Raw genomic sequence first — 27,076 nt, forward strand, 5'->3', positions numbered from 1 at the left:
ACGTGCAATTTTTTTTCCCTTCCAAGATATATCTGAATCAAATGTGGTAGCTTTAACTTGAACCTCTAAGGAACACCGGCGCACACATTCTCTAGTTTTCTTTGCTTCTTCTTTCTTCCTTTTTTTTCTTTTTCTTTTCAATTAGCACTGTTTTCAATGTGTTCAAAAAAAAAAAATTAAAACCTCTCTTTCAAAAATATTTATTCTAAAAAATTAAAATATTTCTTTCAAAAAATTTAAAATCTTTCTGTAATAAGGAATTAAAAATCTTTCTTCATATTATCTGTTCCGAAATCAATACCTAACGCCATCTTGAATTTTTGCGAGTCACCACCAGTTGCGGGATTTAAATGGCGGCATTAAATCAACAAATTATCCGTCTTCCTCCTTTAGCAGATCGATACAGCTCCTACGCTCTTCAAACAGGTGGGCGATTTTTCCCACAATGCCCCGCGCAGATCCACCCCACCCCCCTCACTGTTTATTTTTAGAGAAGCGTCCCCTCAAATGATCGATCCGTTTTGCAGCACAGATGGCACGTGTGGCTAAAGCTTGCATAAACACTTTGGAAACATTTTGCTACAAGAAAAGCATCTGACTTTACGGACTAATTGCCTTTAATATTAATTGCAAGTTGCATTCTATGCACAATGCACTTAAGTAGTGTTATTAATTGAAAAAAGTTCCAAAGTGAGATAATAGATCAATATCGGTAGCTAGATTTCTATATTTGCGGTTTCCTATTCTAGGATTATCCAGAAGATTTTGCTACTAGTGCCATCTGTTGACAGTAGATGGAACTATAAACGCAAGCTTTGATGAAAATATAATAAAAAGAAATAATTATTTCTAATTTAGACTTTTCTTTTAAAACATTTCACGTGGTCTTAATAGCGCTTTTTAAAAAATAAAAATATGATTTGTGAAAGCAATTTTTTAGAACAAATAAGAAAAAAATTCAAAAATATTTGTTATATGGAGATAAAAAATGAAGCTGATGTAATCCTGGCTAAAACAAAATTTCCTCTAAAATATATTTTTAAAAAAAACTGCTTTTGATTCTTTTATTCATAAAAAAGGGTTCAAACACATTTTTTTTATATGCATTCAATTCAAATTATTACTGGCTGCATCAAAATCTAAAAGCTGCGCAATGGGTTAACTTTCATCTATCATCATCAGCGCCGGAGCAAAACAGATCGATCGTCTTCAAATAGCATCAAACGGGAGCGTTTCATCCATCGGTTCAGATGCGCTTGCTGTCCTATTCGATTTTTACAATTTATAACGGTTTAATTTTTGCTGGCAATTGTTAAATAGTTTCACAACACCAATTGATTTCTGGCTAGAGTGAAAAAACAGTGGCTTGCATTCTGAATCTACAAAGAACCGACCTTGAAAGCGAAATGGAATCTTCATAATGCTGGAGAGGTAAGTTGTTTACGTCGTTCATTGATTGACCTGTTGACAGAAAGCGAATAATGAGCGATTGAATGATCTTTAGGAAACGTTTATTTTTATATTTATTCTTACCAATGATAATCTAACTGTATTCCTTAATAAACAATTAGTGAGTTTCCGCCTGTTTGGTGGAGATTAGGAAAAAGAAATTGCGCTACAATTTTTAGTTTTATGGAAACTTGGCATGTTTTCCTGTTTTTTCGACTCTTTGAGGTCAATTAGATCTCGAAATTTTTTCAAATATTTTGAACTCTCATTGAATATACAAAGACCATATATTAAAATTTATTCAAAATGCAATTAAGTATCTTTCAAATTTTTGAATACAATTTAAAATTTTTCTAATTAATAACATTTTGTTAGTTTTATATATATATATATATATATATTTTGTCATTTTAAATATCTATGCACATATTGCTTCAGAATCTAAAAAAATGTTCGATCGTATCATTAAATAGTATTTAAAATCTGTGAAATGTTATTGTCATTTTTTTATTTTCCTATATAAAATGGCTTTTAAATTGTAATTCTGTTTTTTTAATACGTTGTATACCAAAATCTACTATCTTAAAATATAAAATTTTTCGATTTCAATTCATCAAAATTTGGCATTTAAGATTGTTTATGTATTAAAAAGAATAAAAAATATTTTTTTTGAGAAAAAGGGCCGGGTATTGTGTTGCCTAAAAACCCTTACGAGGCGAAATCCGACCTCGCATTTGTCGGTTTTAAGAAAAAATTAAAATTAATTTTTCTCAGCTTCAAACTGTTTAGATGCTTCAGCCTATTAAAGCTTTTCAGAATATTTTTTTAATTTCGAATTTTTACATCCAGAAAATGCAATATTTTATAAAAAGAAAGGGAGATGATTGGCTTCTTTCTTGCCAATCATCTTCTATCGTGCGTTTTTAAAGAATAATGATATGACAACTTTCATGATTGATTTTGTTGATTGGAGAGCACTTTTTATGTATTTAAATATTAGCGTCTAAAGAATATTTTATTAAATTTGATTCACAAGGCAAAGGATATACATAAAAATTTATTATTCTTAATTCGTCAGAACATTTATTGACAAAAATTACTTAAAATATAATTATTTATTTCATTTAGACCATTCTGTTAGGTTTACTAAAGGTTTACAAATTAGCTGTTGGGCCTTGATTAGAGTAGATGTATATATTAAACCGTATTTGCCTTAATTAAAACTGTTTTATTGAATTAGTTATATAGGTACTATAAAGTATCATAGCAAACTTTTCCTTGCCTTTATTCTTTAGAAAATATCATATTGTTATATTTATTTCATTTCATACAGACACGTGCTGAAAATTGCAATTTTATATATTTAATATGTTTAATTTTCAGTAGTATTTAACTTATTTTTTAATTTGAGCTTTTGTTAATGTGAGGGCAACGCGTTGATAAAAACTAATGTTTTCCCATTGGCTCGTAAGGTGTACGTGCAGCTTATATTTTATTTTTATTTTGTGCAAACTAAATTGTTGCAAAATATAATTAAAACATTTTTAAGGACTTCTCTAAACATGAAATTTAATTTCTTGGTTAAAACATTAGCATTATTGCATAGATTATTTTTTGGACTTAAATATGATGTGAAAATTAATTTGGTGCTGTAATATTTTTGGACGTTATCGCGAAAAAATGCCGAAATTTCTCTTAATATTGTTCTTTTAATTGTTCTCTTAATATTTCTTTTAATATTGTTCTTAACACTCAGAAAAGCAAATGGAACGAATAAAAAGTGAAATGAATTAGAGTCAAATTTTGGAGCTACAGAATAGTATTTGCCTCTTATGATAAAAAGTTTTGTTTCTTTATTCCTAAAACCTCTTGTATAGTCAGCCCTTCTACTTGTTTCTTCTTTCTCTTACTTGAAGTACAGAAAAAATATTGTAATCATAAAAATATTCGAACTCAAGATTTTCGATTCATTTTCACCTTTTAAACAACACCTCAGCACGAAAAAGAAGTTTTTGGCATTATGTCTGTGACATAACTCATTTCTCTAACTCATCGTAAAATTCAGTACTCTTGACACTTCAACTCTTAACTCAAGTTCAATAAATAAACTTTCTATCTTCTGCGATAATAAACTTTCTATCTTTTTTGAATCTGAAAATTGAATGTAGAGTCACTCAGCATTGAAGTTGTATATGCAATGCAGAATAATTTTTGTAATTTATGCAATATCTTAAAGAATTACTCAACAAGAATATCTCTAATTCATCATAAAATTCAGTTTTTATTTTTACTTTCAAAACATTTACATGATGCAAATGAAAATATTTTATTTGACGTCAGTCAATAAATGTTCTTATGAAAAAATTATGAAGTTTAAATTTTACACAGTCCTTTTGTCCTAAGGAGTCATATTCTGCGAAATACTCTTGACACTTCAACTCTTAACTAAAGTTCAATAAATAAACTTTCTATCTTCTGCGATAATAAACTTTCTATCTTTTTTGAATCTGAAAATTGAATGTAGAGTCACTCAGCATTGAAGTTGTATATGCAATGCAGAATAATTTTTGTAATTTATGCAATATCTTAAAGAATTACTCAACAAGAATATCTCTAATTCATCATAAAATTCAGTTTTTATTTTTACTTTCAAAACATCTACATGATGCAAATGAAAATATTTTATTTGACGTCAGTCAATAAATGTTCTTATGAAAAAATTATGAAGTTTAAATTTTACACAGTCCTTTTGTCCTAAGGAGTCATATTCTGCGAAATACTCTTGACACTTCAACTCTTAACTAAAGTTCAATAAATAAACTTTCTATCTTCTGCGATAATAAACTTTCTATCTTTTTTGAATCTGAAAATTGAATGTAGAGTCACTCAGCATTGAAGTTGTATATGCAATGCAGAATAATTTTTGTAATTTATGCAATATCTTAAAGAATTACTCAACAAGAATATCTCTAATTCATCATAAAATTCAGTTTTTATTTTTACTTTCAAAACATCTACATGATGCAAATGAAAATATTTTATTTGACGTCAGTCAATAAATGTTCTTATGAAAAAATTATGAAGTTTAAATTTTACACAGTCCTTTTGTCCTAAGGAGTCATATTCTGCGAAATACTCTTGACACTTCAACTCTTAACTAAAGTTCAATAAATAAACTTTCTATCTTCTGCGATAATAAACTTTCTATCTTTTTTGAATCTGAAAATTGAATGTAGAGTCACTCAGCATTGAAGTTGTATATGCAATGCAGAATAATTTTTGTAATTTATGCAATATCTTAAAGAATTACTCAACAAGAATATCTCTAATTCATCATAAAATTCAGTTTTTATTTTTACTTTCAAAACATTTACATGATGCAAATGAAAATATTTTATTTGACGTCAGTCAATAAATGTTCTTATGAAAAAATTATGAAGTTTAAATTTTACACAGTCCTTTTGTCCTAAGGAGTCATATTCTGCGAAATACTCTTGACACTTCAACTCTTAACTAAAGTTCAATAAATAAACTTTCTATCTTCTGCGATAATAAACTTTCTATCTTTTTTGAATCTGAAAATTGAATGTAGAGTCACTCAGCATTGAAGTTGTATATGCAATGCAGAATAATTTTTGTAATTTATGCAATATCTTAAAGAATTACTCAACAAGAATATCTCTAATTCATCATAAAATTCAGTTTTTATTTTTACTTTCAAAACATTTACATGATGCAAATGAAAATATTTTATTTGACGTCAGTCAATAAATGTTCTTATGAAAAAATTATGAAGTTTAAATTTTACACAGTCCTTTTGTCCTAAGGAGTCATATTCTGCGAAATACTCTTGACACTTCAACTCTTAACTCAAGTTCAATAAATAAACTTTCTATCTTCTGCGATCATATCTGTCAGTTTTTACATATTAATATTAGAACAATCAATATTTTCATAATCATAAGCCAATCACTGTTGAGAAATCCTGGTAAAAGATTGGCGTATCTTCTTTGAAACGGACTATGAAGTTTTCTAAAATCGCCAATTTTTATAGAAGAGTGATATTCAAATTTCATAAATTATTTAGTTTTAATGAATGATTTAGTTGATTGAAGTTAAAAGATTTTTATTTAACCCTTAGCGCTCCGAAAAGTAATGCATAAATATCTGCCGAATAAGAGAACTTGTTCATTGCTCCGAAAAATTTATGAATTTTCCCAGAAAATTAATCTACATATTTTCACCACTCTTCAGTATTTTTACCAGTCAAAATTTCATAAAATAATTAAATAAAACGCCAAAATGATGCACTGCCTTGAATGGTTCCTGAGAGGAGAGATCGAAGTGCTAAGTGTTAAAATATTGATGTCTCAAAAAATTTGTTAAATAAGATTCAAAGGTTAATGTAAAAGGGTAAACATGTAAAAGGATTACAAAGGGTAATGTAAAGGACCTATGTAAAAATTTAAAATTCTTAATTCATCGGAGCATGAACAAGTTCAAGTAACATAAAATGTAATTGTTTAGTTCATTTAGACCATTTTGTTAGTAGATGCGTGCCCCTGATTAAAATTAACTGAAGGGCGCCGATTACAGTGATTATCCAATAGATATATTAAACCATGTTTGCCTTAAATTTAAATGCTTCATTTAATTAATACTATAGATTTTGTAAAAGGTCATAGAAATCTTTTCCTCCATATACTTTTTAAAAAGTATATTTGAAATTTTTTCGCTTCACACAGACACTTGCTGAAATTTACACTTGTATATATTTAATTTACAATAATAGTTGATTTATTTTTTTAATTTAAACTTCTGCCAATGTGATGGAAACAGGTTGAAAAAAGCTAATTTTTTCCCATTGACGTGCTTTTGCAGATTAAATTTTATTTTTATTTTGTGCGAAATACATTGTTGAAAAACATAGTTAAAATATTTCTTTAAAAGCTTGTTAAACTTCGAAACTTAATTTGTAGATTAAAGCATTAAGGATTAATGTTAGTGAATTAATTGAAATTAATTAATATTAGATAAGAATGTATCTGTAATGCGCATAAACAATGCTGAATGAAAAATTTTTTGTATTAGTTGAAATTTAAACACTTTAGTTTTTCAAGTTCCCATTCTGGTTGAGATTACTGAAAATTAAAAGAGATGCATTGCATAAAAAATGGAATAGTATAAGGTTTTTAAAACAGTAGTAAATGTTACATGTCTAATACAATTTGAAGTTACATATGCTCTTGTGAGTAAGCGGTTAAGAACAAGCTAAGTAAATTAGCAACCATAAATCTGAATTATAAAATTAAGTTGGTTACTACTTTCATAAAAACTTTTTAAAAATGCTTTTTAATGTGTATTAGCATTTTGTAACAATATATTTTACAGCTATTTTTCTTCAATTCATGGTTGTATAGGAGTAATCATATTTTCTATTTTGAAAAAAGTAACCTTCCTACCAAGTTATTTAATTGAATCTCTCAAACTTTTTTAAAAATTTGAGTTACATGCAAATGAACAAAAATTGCGGATGAGCTTTCAGAAATGCGGAACAGTTTTGACTATGTTGAATGTCAGAGACAAAAATGTTTGCAGTTTTTTTTTTTTTTTTGTTAAATGTAAGTGACCATATAATGCATATTGTGAAATATTGAAAAAGAATTATTTAAAAATCCTATTCAGTTGTTTTTTTTTTAAATTTCTAACGCCTTTTTATTATTTTCATATTATTTTATTATGTAGCCGTTCAGATGTTGTATTTAAATGTCGTTTCCGGTACATTGGATTATATATAGTTATATCTGACAGTAAAAAAGCTATAAAATAAAGTAATATATTTCAGATTTGAAGGAATTTCAGTAGTTATCAACATTTTCTTATTAAAAATATGTTTTTTCTTTGTTTTTTTTTCTCCTGAGAATTAACCAGCAGCTGTTTTTAAAATTATTAATATGATTCCTATCATTAGCCAGCCAAAACGCTTATTATTTTGCGAAAAATAAACTTTTTTGAACAGCTTTAACGTAAAAAATACATTAGCTTATTTCAAGTATCAGCTTGTGGAATATATATACATAAAAGCATACATACATATAGAAAGAACTAAACATTATTGATATCCATTTAAATTTTAATTTAAAGCCCTTTCTATGTATTTTTTTTTCATTTTGTTAAATAAAGTTAAACCGTAAGAGATATAAAGATTAAATCCTCATAAAATTAAAAATTATAATTCATTTTATTAGATTAAATTTGTATTATGCACATCAGAATTATAATTTTTATAAATGTCTTCCGTGTGGGAAAATTATAAACGTATTCCTTTTAATAAATACATTTTAAAGCAAATTTCTCACTCTTTATATTTTTTATTTTCAACACTCATCTGAAACGTGGTAAGGGTCATCAGCAGTTTTCTCAAGGAAGTTTCATTTCGTTATCAGAGACAAGGAGTATCATTCTCACTCATAGTGAGTTGATTACCATTTGGCGTACATTGTAAAATCGCCAAATTTTCCATGCAAAGATGAAGTTTAAAATGTGGTAGCCTTTCTTGACATTTGAGTGGGAAGGGGGAAAGTTATTGAGCGCAAATACCACACAACCCCAAAAACATTGATCCCTCGTCACCCGAAAATCCCGGAAAATTAGTGTGGAAAAATAAAAGAGAATAAATTACACAATAACAAGTATAATTATATCCAAATTTTTAAATCTAAGTAAGGTCACAATAAAATTTATCAAAACGAAACAAGAAAAAAACCCCATAAAACACAGAAAAAATCCCTTGTTTTAATATCTGCTGTCACATTCCTGATTTCACAATATTCTGACTGAATTGCATCCATTCAACTTAAATTGTCTTCGGTTGTGAAAGTTTCATCTATGTGCTTTGTACTTGAAGGAACATTGTCCGATACTTTAAGGAACACTTCCGATTTTTAACAGCTTCACTTATAACTAACTGATTGTCTTCATAAATTATAACAAATAGAGATTGCAAAAAATACAAGTACTTCATCAAACTGATGATCCATATAATCTCTCATTCAAATTTGTCTGCTGAAACAGATTATATTGTTACGGATTTGTAAATATTTTTTTATTTTTATTATATTTCTTTGTAAATATTACAGACGAAACAGATTTTATACGTAAGTGACCGCTAAAGACGGATCGGTTTATTACTTTACAGGGTTGCAGCTTGGCGACGAATTTGGCGACTTTTCCATTGACTTGGCCAGACTTTTGCCGGTCTTGCCGACAATTCTTTAGATTTCGAAAGTTTGAGAATTGAAGCTCTAGCAATAATATTTCGGTAGTTAGGGGAGTTTTTTGGAAATCTATGGAATAATGCTTACGTCATTTCTCGCCAAGGCTGGGTATAAATAGGACATGTCATGGGATAAGTAAAGAGAGAAGAGTTCACTGAAAGCATTTTCGCTGGTGATCTGATCGCATGAGAATTTTTCAAGTCTGTTATTTTGATATTAGTTACCACTGAATTGCGCTGTACTCCAGTGCGCCATTGTAATATTTGGTTCGTGTAAAGTCTTGAATTTCCTAAAATCTTTTTAAATAAATGTTTTTGAATTTTAAAGGACTGTTTCTTCATCGACTAGCAAATTGAAAGAATCTCGGAACCATAACAGTATCAGAAAGTTTTAAACCAAAGGAAGTCTACTCCAAAACCTTCTCGCATATTCTCTAATGAAGGTGTTATTCCGATTACTTTTCATAAAATTGTGGACCGTCGGAAAGGGCACAAATACGTGGCATGGCATTTGGCAACTTTAAAGACACCAATTTGATCTTTGGCTTAAATTAAGCATTTTTCCTTAATCTTTAAAGTAATCCTTGGCGATTTTCTTGGAGATTTATCTCTGACATTTAGCAATAGGTACCCGATAATGTGAATTAATTTTAGAGATTCGTTGTTTACACCCGTGTGGATCCAAATTTGATATTGAATAAGAGTGAAGTCAAAAAATTGCATACCAAATGACATATATTTAAGTAATGCATTCTTGAATTAAATTTACTTCTGAAAGTACAGACAGACTGAAAGTTAATCCTTTGACGAATTTGATTCTAAATATGATAGGCGTCTACTGTTTATTTATTAAATCGATACACCAAATTTAATCCATCTAACTCTCTTCATTTTGCTCCATTGCTGCTTATGGCACTTGTCATAAGGAAACCCGCCAAAGAATTTAACGATTCTAAGCCTAATTTGAGCATCTCTTGTTCAGCAGCGCCATTTAGGGCCAATAGTACGTCTTAGCTATTCAGGCAACACAGCCCTTTTAATGGGGGTGGAATCCATTCATGCATTTCATTCACTCGTCTACAAATCATAATTTAGACCTGAGTCAAAAACAATCACCTCTGATCCAATCCCCTTAGTGGTAATGTCTCGACATGGAAGACTTTGCGACTAAGACATATTTATAAGTGCACAAGCCACCATAGGATAGTCTTCGGTAGGTGGCGTTGGAACTCACATCCCAAGGGATGCAAATCCAACGCCTTACCAGTCAGGCTAACCCAGCGTTGATTGGTTCGTAGCTATCCTATTAACTTACTTTCTGAAAACCGGACAGACATATTTCTTTTGAGTCGATTTTGCTCTAAATATCAAAGGAATCTTAAAATTTGATATAAAGATCGAACAACAAATTTTATCCCTTTTACTCAAAGTATTTTTTTGGGTTATTTTTATCACAGTTAGACAGACAGTCAGGTAATCAGATAGACTTGATGCTTTTTTTTTTTTTTTTTTTAAACTTTTTGGCCTCTAATTTGCAGATTCGTCAGAATCTCAAGATCGATTTTTTGACGATTAGTATACTTTCTTTATATGTCGTATATGAGAAACAAATATGAAAAATGTTTGTTTTTCAAATATGGAAGCTCCTGCCTATATATTCTGAATTTCTGTAATTCATTTTATATTACTCTCAGAGATTTTCAGAGGAAAATAAAATGAAATGATCTTTCTTCACAATCTTTCCTGAATTATTTTTACTGGTTGTATTTGCTGATTACTCACCTCGATTCAGGTCTTGCTTTTAATATATATTTAATGCATATTTTTCCATATAAGTCTAGATTTTTGCAGTTGTTTTTTAAAGCTAAATTATGGTGATCTGTTCATAGATAGGCTATTCTGAGGAAAAGCTATCATACCACAAACGAAAATGCGTTAAATATTTCCAAATATAGTATATATTTCTATAATTTATATTTGCATTAAGGTATGTTTTTACGCCGAGGCTGATATTTTTTTAGCAAAACATATGAAATAGTTATATTTCTAAATTTCTGCAGCAAAAAGATTTGAAAAATCATTGGTTTATCCAAAAATTGTTTTTTTTTTAAAAGTTTTTTTTTTTTTTTTGAAGAAAAGAATTATTCTATTACTAAATTTAAAAAAAATTAGCCGAATTTTTTCCCATTCTTTAAATGTCGGGTTTTAAATGTGAAATAAAAGGAATATTTAATTTTTCTTTTTCGTATTGTGAAGCATTAAAATAGCTATTGAATGTTTTCAAATTAATGCATTATTTATTCCATAGATGAGGAACTGCAGAACATACTGAGAAATTATAATATTAAATGTAAATAAAAAATTATGCATTACATTTTAATTTGTGAGTGTTTTTCGTATAAAAATTCTACCACAGAATTAGAATTTGAGAAAATGGCATTTGAAAATGTAAAATAGTGTTAAAATATATGAAAATGCAAAAAGAAAATTACTGTATTTCCCAAAAAATAAACTTGGAAATAAATTCCGAATGATGTAATAAAGAAAACTGTTTAAATATTAAGCAGTAAATCAAGCACGTTAAATAATTACTTAATAAAAAAATAAAAATAAAAGTTAAATAAAAATTTTCCAAAAATCGACTTTTTAACGTAATTTAAAGTTACCTTAAATTTAAGAGAAAAAAAAGTTTCGAATGAAATGAGTTATTCCTTTTGTTTAAATGAGTTTTTCTTTTTTTTTTGAAAATAAGTTGTTAAATTGTAGAAATTGCTTATGATTGATTATTTATTTTGAATGAAATATTTAATGTTGGCAAAATTGGTACCTGCCTAATGGGAAAGTGCCAAGATGCGAGAATACCAAACTATCATCTGTAGTTTTAAATTTCCTTTGTATAAATTTCTGCGCCAGATCACTTTTCAAAAATAATAATAAATAAAATGACACAGAAAATAAAACTAGCATAGATGCAAGATATATTACACAACACAACAAATTATTGGAAAAATTATTCTAGCTTCAAAAAAGATGACTAGAGTTGACGTTGGCATCTGACGCTTTATTTTACAGCGACATGATTGAAAAATATTCCATCTGATTTACCTGTTTGACGACATTTCAGACCTTATGACAACACATTTAAACACCTTATGAATTTTTTTTATCGCTTTCACACGGATTCTGATTTTTGATAAATTTTTGAAGGGAAAAAAGAACAACTAATTCCTGATATATACACAGATTGGCTTATGTTTGGAATTCGTCGCCAATTAGTTCGCCAGAAATACTGATTTTGTTCGTTTTCAGATAAATATAATTTTATTTCCACGATTCCGCTAAACTTTTTGACAATAAAACCTTTTATTTGAATTTCCTTCCCTACTGTGCATTTATGTACATGTATTTTTATAAAGTGTGTCAGGTGCCTCTGTTCCTCAGAGATCAGTGTCAGATGCTTCTTACAAACTGCACCTGTTAATACACCTGTCATAGTCCTCATAGACGATGTATTGATAACTAATCTATGAGAAAACGTAGTTAGAGATCCTCTTGTAAGTTACAGTTTCTCTTTAATCCCTTAAGTATACATACAAATCACTTTTGCTATATTTTTACCAATTTTTTTTTCTAGTTAATGTTGATTCTTGGAGGGCTCAGTGTAAAATCATAAAGTGCCGCAGGCCTCCAAATTCGAAACCTGAGTCCTCTAAAGACTTGTAGTGTATGAAGGTCTAAATTTGATGTCTTCGGCCAAACATCCGCCAACTCATGTGGTGTGGAAGTTTTTAAGAAGGAAATTTTGGGGTCGTATTCGTCATCTGATATGGGTTTAAAATTACAAGATCTGATCCAAAATAACAGTGTTGGTTTCAAACGGGATATTACTACAATTAAATTAAATTAATATTGATTGCTTCTATTCAAGGAGTTTTATCATAAAAAAATATCTTTGCCAAAATACCGATAATCTTGTTTGTTCTTTCTTTACAGGTAGCGGCATTGCAGCGATCTGATGAAAGAGATGATAGGTCTAGGTCCACATATTCATATAAAGTGTCCCAAAACGATGGACAATCAGATGAATCTGGAAAACAAACCTAATAAACGTAAGATTATTAAAATTGGAAAGTCCCTTCAACTAATTATAGAAATTCCTGATCTGCCAGAAAGTGCAATGGCAAAGAGGTTTGATCTCAGCAGCTTGCATTTCATGTCGCTTCAAGCGCTTGCTATGAGGAGATTCGCTGTACAATTGTGCTGTCACCGCAAGATGCTTGCGTATGCTGTGCAAACCGATTCAGCGGCGCGACGTCAAAAGGAACACGAAACAACGATGTACGATTTGTTAAAAGATCTTTTAACTGAAGTTCCGCTTCCACCATCGATGAAACACGAGTTATTCAGTTTAATGAAATCTGTTTCCAGAGAAATAATAAAATGGTTGGACCTCCATGAAGATTATTTAGGTCCGTGTAACTTAAACGAAATGGAGAATTTGAAACACCTGTGCTGGACAAGTTTGGGGAGTGTGGATTATCGGGAAACAGTTGCAGCACTCATTCGCCACGAAAAGCTGGACCTGACACAACGTTACAAGCTGGCTTGTCTGTATTGCTTAGAGGAGGATATCAGAGAGCTTTGGCGAAAGATGCCCGAAAAAAGCAAAAAGTCCTACTATGATGTAAAATCTGCGATTCTCGAGCAGCCAGATTTAGCCGTTATTTGGACTTTCATCATAAAAGGAGAAGTAAAAAAAATTCTTAGATACCTTAAAGAAAACGGAAAATTCAGCCCGTCCATTAACCACCTAGGGTTCGAATGTTCTGCAATCCTCGGTTACAGAACAGCTGCTCAGTATTTTTATGAAAAGTTAAAGTCCGAAGAAAAAGAAGAATTATTGATCAAAACCTCCATGTCTGTAGCAATGCAACGTTCAAAAGATTATTATTTTTACATGGAGGAACGCCAAGAATCAGGCGACGTTTTGTTCTATTTGATGTCCGTGATGCAGCTGTATGAGCAGAAGATCTTGTTTTCGCACTTCCCTTGTGAGACCTTGAAGTGCGTGCTGGATTGGCCCAGGCAAGATGCCTTTATCGAGCTAGCAAAATCCGAATATCCTTCAATTTCAGTACGCGCTTATTACCGCGTGCTTTTAAATCTGTCCCGGAACAGTTCCTGGGGATATAACCATTCGAAATTATTTCAGGAATTTTTCCTGCTCGATCAACTTGATTTCAGTTTCGCGTTGGTTGCGTACAATATCATTTTGCGAGATTTTATTCGAAGTGACGACATAGAAACTGTCAAATTTCTTTTCAGACATCTGGACGCTCAAGGAAAAGATGAACATGTTTTGGTTTCTACAGGAAGTTTCATTAACTACGAACTAATGAAGGAGGGTAAGTGGGAATTGATGAATCAATTCATCGAAGATGTCAAACTGTCCGAATCAGGCAGGCGGAGGAATTTGAAGTTATTCAGTGAAAATCGCGGATTAAATCATAAGGAAAGAATCCTTATAATCATAAATGAGAGCAATAGCTCTGTTCTTGGCATTCTAGAAGATATTCAGGATAACACTGATCTTGAAATTCAAGAAGAAGAAGAAATAATAGAACCGAAAGCTGTAAGAAAACGTTTAATGCCTTTAAAAGCAGCATACGATAAGTGTATTGATTTTCTCTTCCGATAAGTTCCATGCATGGGTATTTTGTAAAGTGCAATTAGTATCATTATTGTGTGACATCGCAAAGCAAATATTTTACCTTTTAATGCGGTGATTTTTAAAACTGCTTTCAATTGAAAACTAAAACTTTGTTTTAAAAACATTTTATTTTGCCAAAAAATTGAATTTCAATTTATCTCTAGAAATCATGTTCTTTTAATATTTTATTAGTTCTTTCTAAGTGTTCTTGCATAATAAATTATAAAATGTGTGTCTACATATTTGATGTTTGGTACTAGTTCGTGTAGAGATGTTTACTAATCTTGGTATGAATTATTTTGAAATTGTTGGTGTTAAAACTGTCAGAAAAAATGTATATGTAGGAAAATTTTGTAAATACAAATTGTATCGTACTTGTGTAACATCACACAGAAACTACATTACTTTGTAACGCGGCTATTTTTAAAACTGTTTTCATGTGGAAACTGAAACTTTCTTCTAATTTTTTTTTATGCAGAAAATGGAATTTCAATTTTTCTCTCAAAATCAAGTCTTTTTAACATTTTATTTGTTCTTTCCAAGTGTTCTTGCATAAAGCATTACCAAATGTGTGTCTACACATTTGATGTTTGTTGCATGTTCATTTACAGATGTGTACTAATCTTGGTATGAATTATTTTGAAATTGTTGGTGTTAAAACTGTCAGAAAAAATGTATATGTAGGAAAATTTTGTAAATACAAATTGTATCGTACTTGTGTAACATCACACAGAAACTACATTACTTTGTAACGCGGCTATTTTTAAAACTGTTTTCATGTGAAAACTGAAACTTTCTTCTAATTTTTTTTTATGCAGAAAATGGAATTTCAATTTTTCTCTCAAAATCAAGTCTTTTTAACATTTTATTTGTTCTTTCCAAGTGTTCTTGCATAAAGCATTACCAAATGTGTGTCTACACATTTGATGTTTGGTGAATGTTCGTGTATAGATGTTCACTAATCTTCGTATGGATTATCTTGAAACTGTTGGTGTTAAGACTGTCAGAGAAATTTTATGTGGTAATAAAATTTGGTAACTTGCAAATTGTATCATTGTTGTTTGACATCGCAAAGCAAATACATTACTTTGTAATGCCGCGATTTTTAAAACTGTTTTCGTTTGAAAACTTAAACTTTATTCCAAAAATATTTTATTTTGCCATAAAATTTAATTTAAATTTATCTCGCGGAATCAAGTTCTATAAACATTATATTTGTTCTTTCGAAAAGTTCTTACATACTGTATACTACTATTATAAAGTTCAATTTCAATTTCTACTTCAATAAAGTTCAGTTCAATTTCAATAAAGAAGCGAAAATTTCTTTCTTTCATTTTAAATGTTTCAAAACAAAATAAAATATTTATTTTTTAGTTGTTAACTTAAAAATTTTACAGGCACCTGTAAATTATTTGCTGTTTCATAGAATGACACAAAAATAATGTTTATATATATTCATGCTCAAGAATTTTTCACAATTTGTTAATTACGAACTTCTCATTATTACGTTAGTCTCGAAATTTTTTAGAATAGAAACATTAGAATGTAAATTTTTTAGAATATTTAATTCCTTATTTAAATTATCAATTGCCGGCGTCCTTGCATAAGGGTAGCGTATCTCATCTGGGCGTCCCGGTTTCGAATGTCGGTTCAGGCATGGTTGTTCTTCATCGGGGTTCTCTCTGTGAGATGTGTGAATGTGCCCCCCTGTAAAAAGGGATTGTGCAAGCGAATGTGTGAATTTCATCTTCATACGAGATAGAAGTCAGCCTTCTGCCGTCGGGTGCACTCCGGTCTTTAACCTCAGAAGCTACTGAAACCCCTTTCCGTGGTAGCGCGGGCACGACATCGTCACTGATCATTTTAACAAGTAATAAACTAAGAACTTGTAATTAAAATATCAGGAAAGTTTCATTGAGAGTGAAACAATTGTAAAACAAAATTGAGTAAATTTTATGTTAGTAATTTATTCTGATTTAACAAGAAATTATATAGTTAATTTAAAACTGTTCCAAAAAAGGTTTTGTTCTCAGCTTACCTAAATCATTTCTTCATGTCAAAAATATTTTATTTCTTATAGATTGTAAACCACAATCGAAAAATTTATTTTTTGAACTCTCTCTCTCATGTAAAAGTGAGAATTTAGTTTCTGATTTCTAATTAAAATAGAAAGGATTTGATATGTATCTGCTGGTGAACAATATTGCCACACTTATTAATTATGAAAGATATCAGAATTTATATTATTTATTCTACGAAGTAAAGAATATGAATTCTTGTTTCAAAAATGATTAAACGTGCGTGGATTTAATGGCGGGAAGCTAAAAAGATGTTGAATGAATAAAAATAAAGAAACAGTTCATGTACAGATTGATCAGAAGTTTCTAGAAGCTGCACGTGTTTTATTTCTTCTTCTTTTTTTTTAATATTTAATGTTCTGCAAATCGATATTGTGAGCGTTTTTATTAATCATCTTTTACTTTTATCTTTGAAAATAAAGAAAATCATTGGGTTAAAATAAAATTTTTTAAATTTTATTCTCCAAATCATTATCAATACATTCATACTATAATAACTGCACTTTTCGGAATTTTATTACTTTTAAAATGAACTGAAATTAAACGTAAATGTGTAATACAAACATATTGTATTTGATTATGAAATGTTATCTTTTATTCTCACATTTTATATTAAGTTTCAAAACATATTTCTACAAATAAAAGAATTTGCCAAATTGTGTTTTAGGTATAAGTATAAGTTAATATATAAGTTAGTAAGTTTTAAGTATAAGTTAAAATATGAAACTGTTACAAAGAATTTATTTTTAATATCTGAGCAAAATAGTTTGATAAGAACGTACATAAAATCAATCAAGTAAATTTATTAACATTGAATTTACTGAATTTATAATGCTGTTTTTTATCAAAATGTTCACATAGTTTATTAATACTTAGAATTTAAGATGCGTGAATAAGATTGACAATAATTGTTTTGAAATCGTTTGAAAATAGTTATTTTTTTTATTTTCTGCATAAAAAAGTTTCAAAAACATCTACGAAATCAAATATGATAGTTAAAAGCCGAACGATTTTAAAAATTTGAAAAAATGTCTTGATTAGATAAATAGTAAAGTGTATTAAGAAAAAATATTTTAATTTAGAGGTTTATCAAATGATTTGTTTAAAATTTTACTGTTCAAGAAATATAATGAATGAATTAAAAAATAATTAAAAATGAATTAAAAATAAGCTGTAATTCTACCGACTCTTTAAATATTGGGGTTCAGTAGGTAAAAAACATGAAAATTTAGTCACATTGTAAAGCATATAAAATATTTCAAAATGAATAAATTACGTATTCTCTTGTTCCGGAACAGCAAAATATATTGAAAAATTTTCATATCAAAGCTGAAAAAAAAAAATAAACATTACATTTTTAATTTATGAGCGTCTTCATGAGAAAATTATCAAAGATGAGAAGTTGAGAAATTGGGCTTTAAGATGAAAAATAGACTTCAACTTCTGCAATTGTAAATACTAAAATCAGTGTAACTTCCCAAAATATTTCAACAGTTTTCTAAAGAAAATTCTTAAAATATTAAATAAAAAAATCCAATTTTCACAAACAAAATTGAGTTTTTCACGTTGTCTCTTACCTTAAAATCAGTAATGCAGTGACTAAATTGGATAAATTGTTAGTATAATCTGCATAAATCAATAAAGAAATTCAAATATTTACATATTATAAAACTGACAATTTAAACATAGTCATATGAACTAAGCACTCGGTTTTATTTATATGAATGTATTAATTTACTCTTTTGCTTATTATAAGTTATCAGAAATTTTTCATAAATACTAAGTATATTTTCTTCGTTTGTAATAACTATTGTATTATCTAATTTTATTTTACTATAAAAAAAAACATAATAAATAATTCCACCGTACGTTCAATAAAAGCAGATGAAATATCTGCATATACAGTGGCTCAAACAACTGACAACACACCTTACTTTTACTTGATAAATCCGACTTTTAATATAAATAACACGTTGCCGAGAAGTGGAAACACGTTTTTATATTTACACATAACAGATAGTTTAATTTAAAGAAAAATTAAAGAACAATCAATAAAGACTTTCTAAATTCAAAAGTTACAGAAGCATTTTAAATAAACATCCGCAGAATTTTGCCTCAAAAAATTGAGAATACACCAATGAAATTTTTGCAATATCACGCATAGAAACAAAGTGTCACTATTAAATTGCATGTCTTTTGGCTCTTATAATTGTCTCTAAACGTCATGGTACCGATTCGACCAACTTTTGGTGGTATCTGATGATATTTTACCACATTCTTCTTGCAACACTGTGTTTTAATGTGTTTTGGTTCTAATTTTGAGTTTTTGGATCATTGTTTGGAATGTGGCCCACAGATATTCAATAGCATTAACGCCGGGTTACTGGGCTTGTGTGTGAAACTGCAGTTTACAATGAAAAAGTCACCACATTTTGACGTTATGTGCAATTATTTGAAAAGCTGAAAAATTAAATTTTCATCTAAACCTAAATTTTTAGCACTTTAATTTAGATTGCTGAGATCATATAGTTCATCGAACTTCCGGCAGAAATTTCTCAAATTATTGAAAGAAGTGTAAGTGCTGAAATTGTGCGAAATGTTGTTAGACAAGATGAATATGAAAGTCGAACAGTTATATAGAAACCGTTCATCAGCTTCCAAATTCAGAAAATTGTTTGACTTTGGAAAAACTCATCAATTGAAGGCCAATAACTTTGGAAGAAAGTTACATTTAGTGATGAAAGAAAACTCAGCATTTTTTACAGTGACAATCGCCGCACCGTACGGAGAAAACCCAATATTGCTTTGGTTAAAAAAAATGTACATCCTGCACTCAAACATAGTGGTGATTCCGATGTGATTTAGGATTGATAGATTCATCCGGGTTAGGAAATTTAGTTCTTATAGATGACATTATAAGCCATAAGGTTTACTTGGATATACTTAGCAGCAATACAAAGGAAAGTGCTAAAAATTTAGGTTTAGATGAAAATTTCATTTTTCAGCAGGGCAACGACCCCAAAAGAGCTACACATAACGTCAAAATGTGGTGTATTTTTCTTCATAAACAGCTCCTTCACACACCACCACAGTATCCCGGCATCAATGCTATTGAATATCTGTGGTCCACACTCGAAACAATGGTCCAAAAACACAAAATTAGAAACAAAACCCATTTAAAACAAGTGTTACAAAAAGAATGGGGTAAAATATCTTCAGATACCACCAAAATTTCGTCGAATCGGTACCATGACGTTTAGAGACAATTATAAGAGCCAAAAGACATGCAGTTTAATAGTGACACTTTGTTTCTATGCGTGATATTGCAAAAATTTCACTGGTGCATTCTCAATTTTTTGAGGCAAAATTCTGCGGATGTTTATTTAAAATGCTTCTGTAACTTTTCAATTTAGAAATTCATCGTTGATTGTTCTTTATTTTTACACTAAATTAAACCATTTGTTATGGGTAAAAGTAAAAACATGTTTGCACTTCTCTGTAATGTGTTATTTATATTGAAAGTTGCATTTATCAAGTAAAAGTAAGGTGTACTCTCAATTGTTTGAGCCACTGCATAAAAGGCTTATGTACGCAGGACGGAAATAGCTCGTATTACATACTGTCGAATGATAGTAGCCAAATAGAAACAAATCATTACGAATGTTTTTATAGCGGCACTCAGCATTTCGCTGATTAATGACGCTGAAAGATATAACTAGAAATGTATTTGGATTAAAAATTCTTTTCACTCAGCGGGTGAAACTGCGTATTATCGAATGGCAACAGTTAAGGTAAAAAATCACTGTACGAACGTTTCAGACCGTTTCATTGAACTTCTATACACCTAAACTTGATCCAACGCTTCTCTAATTAGTGAAGCTGCAAAATATTGTTAGAATTTTTCGGGATATGGCTCACCAAAAAAATTATTCACTCAGAAGAAAGTAGGTGTAAAGGAAATAAGAGCCAAGTGAAGTATAACTCATCGAGAAATTAGGTTTAAGCATTGCCAGATAAATATCGTTACAATCTACCTATGGGTATTAAAAAAACATATGAGCCGTTTATTTTGAAAGTGGGGCAAGTCCATTTTTGAAAAAAATGGAGATAATGTCAGTTATAGATAAAACTTGTTGTGATCTTTTTATGAGTAAAGAATTTATAATAAAAAAATATTTAGATTCTAGTATTTTGGAGATGGAAGTTTTAGCTCTTCACAGCATCGAAAATCTGTTTATTTTGAAAGTGGTGCAAGTCCATCTGAAATTGCCGTAATATATTTGACCGAATATATTACGGCATAATTTAGCTCCGGTTACTCTATGGTGAAGGAAATGTGGCCGTTCGACATCATAACAAAAATCTAGGGTGTTTCTATTTATCTATTTTTGAAATTGAAAATCGCTGGTTGTACAGTATTTTATAAATAATAAAAAGTATATCTTAATTTTGTGTGTCGATAATAATGTTTACTTCCATCACCGATTATTCAGTCCAGTGACAACGAAATAAATATCATTGATCACAAATTTTTATTGTCAGGACATTCATTTCTACCGAACGATCATGATTTTGGCGTGGAACTATCCAGTAATTTTTCAATCCAGAAACCAGTTCTTTGCATATTCCCCAGGATTACTATAAAGTAATACATTTATTATGTCGAAAACATAATAAATTTTTAGTACATTAAATTAAATATGGAAATTTTTTTCAACTCAACCTCTGGAAAAGCGGTTTTAAAAAGAAAGAAAAATACCGATGGAGAAACCGTGAATTGATTAACTATATGCTGGATCAGATTTACAAGGGATGCACCATACAAAATGTTCAACAAAACTCGATAGAACGAGATTTTGAATTTAAAATTATAGATTTGTTAACACAACGAGAAAGATAAATAATTCCAAGTAATTTCTGAAATATAAAATTATCTTTTATGTAAGAAAAAAAGGAGATTTATTGCATCTGAAAAATACAAGGATATGATGGATTTATTACCATATATAACTCCCGTTCATCACGGACATTTTAAAATGTTAAATCTTGAATAAAATTCAAATTGATTATACCTACGTATAATTTGAAATAGATAATTTCATTGAAATTCTTAATAAAACTGAATGGTTTGTTGTTATGTTATATTTTCTACTAGAATATTCTTGGTTTTGTTTCCCTTTTTATCAAATAAATAAATATTTATAAAAATTTGAATAGTATTTTGTTTTTATTCTTAAAAATAGGCTGATGCAACTGAAATATTATTTCCCAATTAAATGAATGATTGCAATAATTCTCTAATTTTGAAAGTGAGGCAAGTTCATTTAGTTATAATGGAACTCTCATTTTTTTTTTTTTTAGTCAGCACTGTAAACACTATTGGATTATAAACTTACATTATCTGGTATCACAAAATACAAAAAATATATCTATTAATATTACCAATATTCTTAAATTTATTGAAACGCAAAAATTTAAATATCTCGCAATTTCAAAAAATGGACTTGCCCCATTTTCAAAATAAACGGCTCAATTTTGAAAGTGAGGCAAGTCAATATAGTTATAATGGAACTCTTATTTTTTTAGTCAGCACCGTAAAGAAAAATATCAGCACCGTAAAACTGCTAAAATAGTATAAGTTATATATCAATCAAAATTTTAAACTTGAAACCATTTTTCTCATGTAGCACTTAAAAGCAATTTATATTAAATAATTGAAATTTTTAAAAAAAAATTTTTTTTTAAATTTTAAAACTTTTTTTATTAATAAATTGAAATTTTTATCGATTTTTTTTATCATGACAAATCAGTTTGTTGCTAAATGATACTAGTCTTTAATGCTTGTCGATATTTAATTAAGAGTTGATTATTTTTATTCTACCATATATGCTTTTTAAATTCTTTATAAAAAATTTACTTTCATTGCATTAAAAATTTATTTCTGAAGCCAAGACATGCAGTTGTAGCAAAAGTTTCTCCATTAGAGAGGCCGCAAAAGAGGCATTGAAATTTCAAAATCTAGATATGATTTCGAATAAAGAACGCTTTTGATTACATAAGAATAATTCTGTTCGACTCTAATTGGTTATAAACATGCAACCTTATCTATTAACCTCTGTTTCATCGGTTTCAGTTGTCACTGCATTTTTGCGTTATTGCGTCTACTCACATGCGAAAGCATAGACCGATAGACTTTCACCCATTTGACAGATTTGGTTCAAAAATTGATAAGTATCTATATTTTAGAAAATGAAACCTGCATACTCAAATTTTATCAATTCTAGCTGTTTGCGTTCTATAATTGACTTGTACTGTAAGGACCAGCCAGAGCGACAAACTTCCTTTGAATGGATTTCATTCAAAATTTGATAGAAGCCTACAATGTTTGGGCGTAATTCAGCATACTAAATTTCAGCAGTCTAGCTTAAAACGTTTTTGTGTTATCGTGTTCACAGATTTACAGACAGACGTAATGCCCAACTATATGTTTTTCAGACTCATGGAGAAATGAAACGTGGAGCGCTTATAGTTTGTTATAAAACTAGCTATTGATTACCGCGACTTCGTTCAAGTGGAAATTTTGATGTATATGTATAACAACTGACCGAGTCATCTTGCGCTTCAATCAATACTTAAGATCCGTCAATGATTCGGCCATTGTGAGTCCAGCCTATTCACGATATCTTCTGATAAAGCGTCCCACAGCTGGAGGGGGTTTGATAGTCCGCAAATGCTCAATAAAATTGCAAACCGGTCATTGTGAGCAAAACGACAACGCCGCCCATCACCACCTGGTTGCCGCGGATGTCTGCGGTTTAACGTCTCTAATGCATGGTTGTGCGACATTTTGCATTCGTCCCGTAATATTAACTTGTACTGCTGCAAAAGGACTCCTCGGCCGCTGCTTTTGGTGATATCGCATGTTGGGGTATCTTTGCTTGCAGGATTAAGCGGCAGTTTGAATACGGAATGTGCCGTCCTGCCGCCGTTAAGAAAAGTTGCAGCGATGCCCGAGGAAGCTACAGCCGTAGCGATATTGCGGTCGTTGCGGAGTTGGGCTAGCACAAGATTAAAATCAAGTCCGTATTTATCGATTATGATAGTTACAACAGTATACTACACATAATTTTTAAATTTTTAATTAAAATGAAAATACAACTGTCAACAATAAGAACAAACTGCGAATGCGGGAATTTTCAACGCCAATTGGAGTAACGTAAATGCGTGAATTTTCGACGCCAGTTCAGGTAACGCAATGCAGATTAGAAATTTTTACAGTAGCAGTCAAAAGTATTCGTACACCGAATTTTTAAGTGGTCATCGCTTTATAGCATTTTATTTATTATACTATGCCATCAAACACAGATACCAGGCCTTGTATTCTTTATTTTTGGGCAATTTCCTGGAAAAAAGTTTTCTTGGAAAACAATTACAGAAAAAAAAAATATAAAAAATAGAAATTAATTATCAAAACTTTTGTTTCAAAAGTATTCGTACACTTAAGAAATGTCCCTAAAATTATATAATTTATCACATTTTAATACTTAGAAGGATACCCCTTCGCCTTAATTATTGCTTTCATTCGACTTGGCATTGAATCTACTAACTTCTTTGTGATATCTGGTGTAATTGATGCCTATTCTTCCAATGTGGCGGTTTTCAGCTGATTTTTATTTTTTATTTGTCGATTTTTGATTTTGTTGTCTAAAATACTTCACAAATGTTCAATAGGATTCATGTCTGGTGATTGTGGAGGTGTGTTGAGTTTTTCGGGAGTGTTATATAATACCCAGAGCTTAGCATTATGAGCTGTATGCTTAGGGTCGTTGTCTTGTTGAAATATGTAGTTAGTTTGAAGACCCATTTGTGAAGCGCTAGAATTCAAATTACTTTTTAGAATGTTAATGTACTTTTTGTGATCCATAACTCCATCAATGATGTGCAATTTACCCACTCCATGTGCGCTCATACACCCCCAAACTAGAATGTTACCACCGCCATGCTTTACTGTCGCACTCAAATGTTTTGGTTGTAGCTCTGCATTTTTTTTACGCCACACTATTTGTCTGCCATCAGATCCAAACACGTTAAACTTGCTCTCATCCGAGAATATTACCCTGTTCCAGAAATCAGGATTTTTTATTAACATGTTGTTTGGCGAAAAACACACGTTTCTTTCTATTAACTTCCGACGCAAAAAACTTTTTTCGAGATATTCGACCATGGAATCCTGATTCGTTAAAAGTGCGGCCTATAGTACTTACCGAGATCGAAAATCCCTGTTTGAGGAGTTCTGCTTTAACTGCCGGGGCACTCAATTTTGGATTTTTCTTAATCAGTCTTACGAGTAAACGTCTGTGCTTACTGCTGAGTATTTCTGGGCGTTCACTTCGTAGAATATTTTCAATAGTATTGCGTTGGCAATGCCGATCTATAACACTCTGCACTGTAGAACGTGGTCTTCCAATAGCAAGTGATATCTTTCTTAAAGAGTTACAGTTATTATGTAGTTTCATTATCAGTTTCTTTCAGCAAGAGAAGTTTCTTTTCCCTTCCGAGCCATCTCAACTTAAAGCTGTATGATTAACAACAAAAAATGCGAGTTTTAAAGCTAGTAAACATAAGAATGAAACAGATAAAAAAGTAAGAATAAAATAACATCTCGCCAAATATATTCCCACAAACGATATTTGGCGCACAAATTGTCTTAATTTTATTATTTTACAATTTGAAATGTGGATGTACGAATACTTTTGAAGCACGAGGTTTAGTGGTGAGATTCAAATTCTCACTCTACCGAGAAGCTCTTTATGACCAAATTAAAAAAATTTCTCTTAAAAATTAAAATCATTCATGCAACAACTTGAAAGACATTAAGATTTTTTGAAAATTTCTGATAATTTTTTCGCAATTTCAATTTTTATTCACTTTTGAAGTTAGTAATTTAAGTGTACGAATACTTTTGACTGCCACTGTAATTTCCTTTATTCTGTTTTATTTTAATTTAAAAGTTCTTCAAAATGAATCCTAAAGAATGACTCATTAACAATGTTTAATTTTAAATGCATCAAATACTAAGAAAATAAACAGAATCGTTTGAAATAATGGGTGGAAAATTTTTAAGCCTAACCTCAATAGCGTGGGGAAAAAAACTCTGAAGCCTGACTCACTTGGCGGCGGAGAAATGAAAAGATATTTCGCGGGAAAGTTAGTTTTTAATTAATAAAAATTTAACCGGAATAAATAGTAGCTTATGTCCAGACTATAATCTATCTTTGTGCTAAATTTCATCCCATTCCGTTCTGATGTGATTGACTAACAATGTATCGCCTATGTATACTACAAATGTATCGCCTATGCATACTACAGCTCTTGTTGTTTGCACATGCGCAGTTTGAGATTTTAGCGCATGCGCGGAATAATTAAAATAGCAATTATAAAACTTTTAATTTTTTATTTTGATATGACTTTAATGTACTAAAACCTTCCCCAATAAATGCCCTACAAAATGGTGCAAATATCTGCAAAATGAATTAAGTATTTCTAGAGTTTTTAGGGTTTCAATATAAAGACGCTTTCAGGAGACTTCATTTTATGCTATGTATAGATTATAGCTATTTATTTCTGAAATTACAGACAGATCGATACTCAACCCGTTGTGGCATTTGACTCAAATTTTGATAGGTTTCTACAGTATAAATGCTCAATCTGTGAATCTTATCTGTCCAGCACTCTTCGTTTTGTAGATATCGAGTTGACTTAAACTGAAAAATATTTTACTCCAGGTTTGATAGAAATCTGAAAATTTAGTAAAAAGATCATATACCAAATTTCAACTGTCTAGCTTGAATCGTTTTTGAGTTATACTTGTAATAGACTGACAGACAGGCATTGTGGCCACAAATGGGTTTTCCGGACTCAAGGTGGTCTGAAACACGGGGGAAAAAAAGGAAAGTAATTTATGCGTCGCCCTGATACATCTGAGGATATAAGTAAGAGCTATATCCTGTCAGTATAAAATTTAAGCAATATTTGATTTTATTTGATCGAGTTCGAGTGCACTTCTTTTGTTAATTAAATGAAAGCTCAAAATTTAATTAGATTGAAAATAACACAAAACGGACAGGAATGGTCTCCAACAAACTTTCTCTCATACTTGGTAATAAACATACTTTAGGATTATTAACAGAATGTCAATGACGAGCAATAATTACGAAAGATGCTATTAGATTTTTTTTTCTGATTAAGAACAATACAGAAAAAATGATTTTTTTTGCTCAGTTTGGAAAATTAGCTTGATATATAATTGCGACAAAATTTCAAAAGGTATATTAAAAGCACACTTTAAACAGAAATCAACTGATTATGGAAAAATAAATTGTCTCCATACTTTCATTTTCAATAATGAAAGAAAAATCCTGAATAAAATATTTATAGCAACAAAGAAAATTATTTGACTTTCTTTTAAATAGTGATTTTTATTTCTTAAGTAAATTTTTTTTAATTAATTAAATTTAGATGTAACTCTGAGTAAATATTTTTTCATTTGAGCATTTTAAAGAT

The 27,076-nt window shown here is 30.0% G+C and overlaps 1 protein-coding gene across 1 annotated transcript; it reads left to right on the forward strand.

Moving 5' to 3' along the window:
• The first annotated feature begins 1,238 nt into the window (after positions 1-1,238).
• Positions 1,239-15,473, forward strand: LOC129957251 (uncharacterized). Its single transcript, XM_056069504.1, has 2 exons — positions 1,239-1,431; positions 12,719-15,473. Exon 2 carries the CDS (start codon positions 12,741-12,743, stop codon positions 14,421-14,423), a length of 1,683 nt encoding a protein of 560 aa, XP_055925479.1. The 5' UTR covers positions 1,239-1,431; positions 12,719-12,740; the 3' UTR covers positions 14,424-15,473.
• The last annotated feature ends 11,603 nt before the right edge of the window (positions 15,474-27,076 follow it).

Source organism: Argiope bruennichi, chromosome 11, assembly GCF_947563725.1.
Source record: "Argiope bruennichi chromosome 11, qqArgBrue1.1, whole genome shotgun sequence".
Taxonomy (NCBI): Eukaryota; Metazoa; Arthropoda; class Arachnida; order Araneae; family Araneidae; genus Argiope; species Argiope bruennichi.

Coding starts and splice junctions, on each gene's coding strand:
- LOC129957251 (XM_056069504.1), top strand. CDS start 12,741: ATGAAAGAGATGATAGGTCTAGGTCCACATATTCATATAAAGTGTCCC.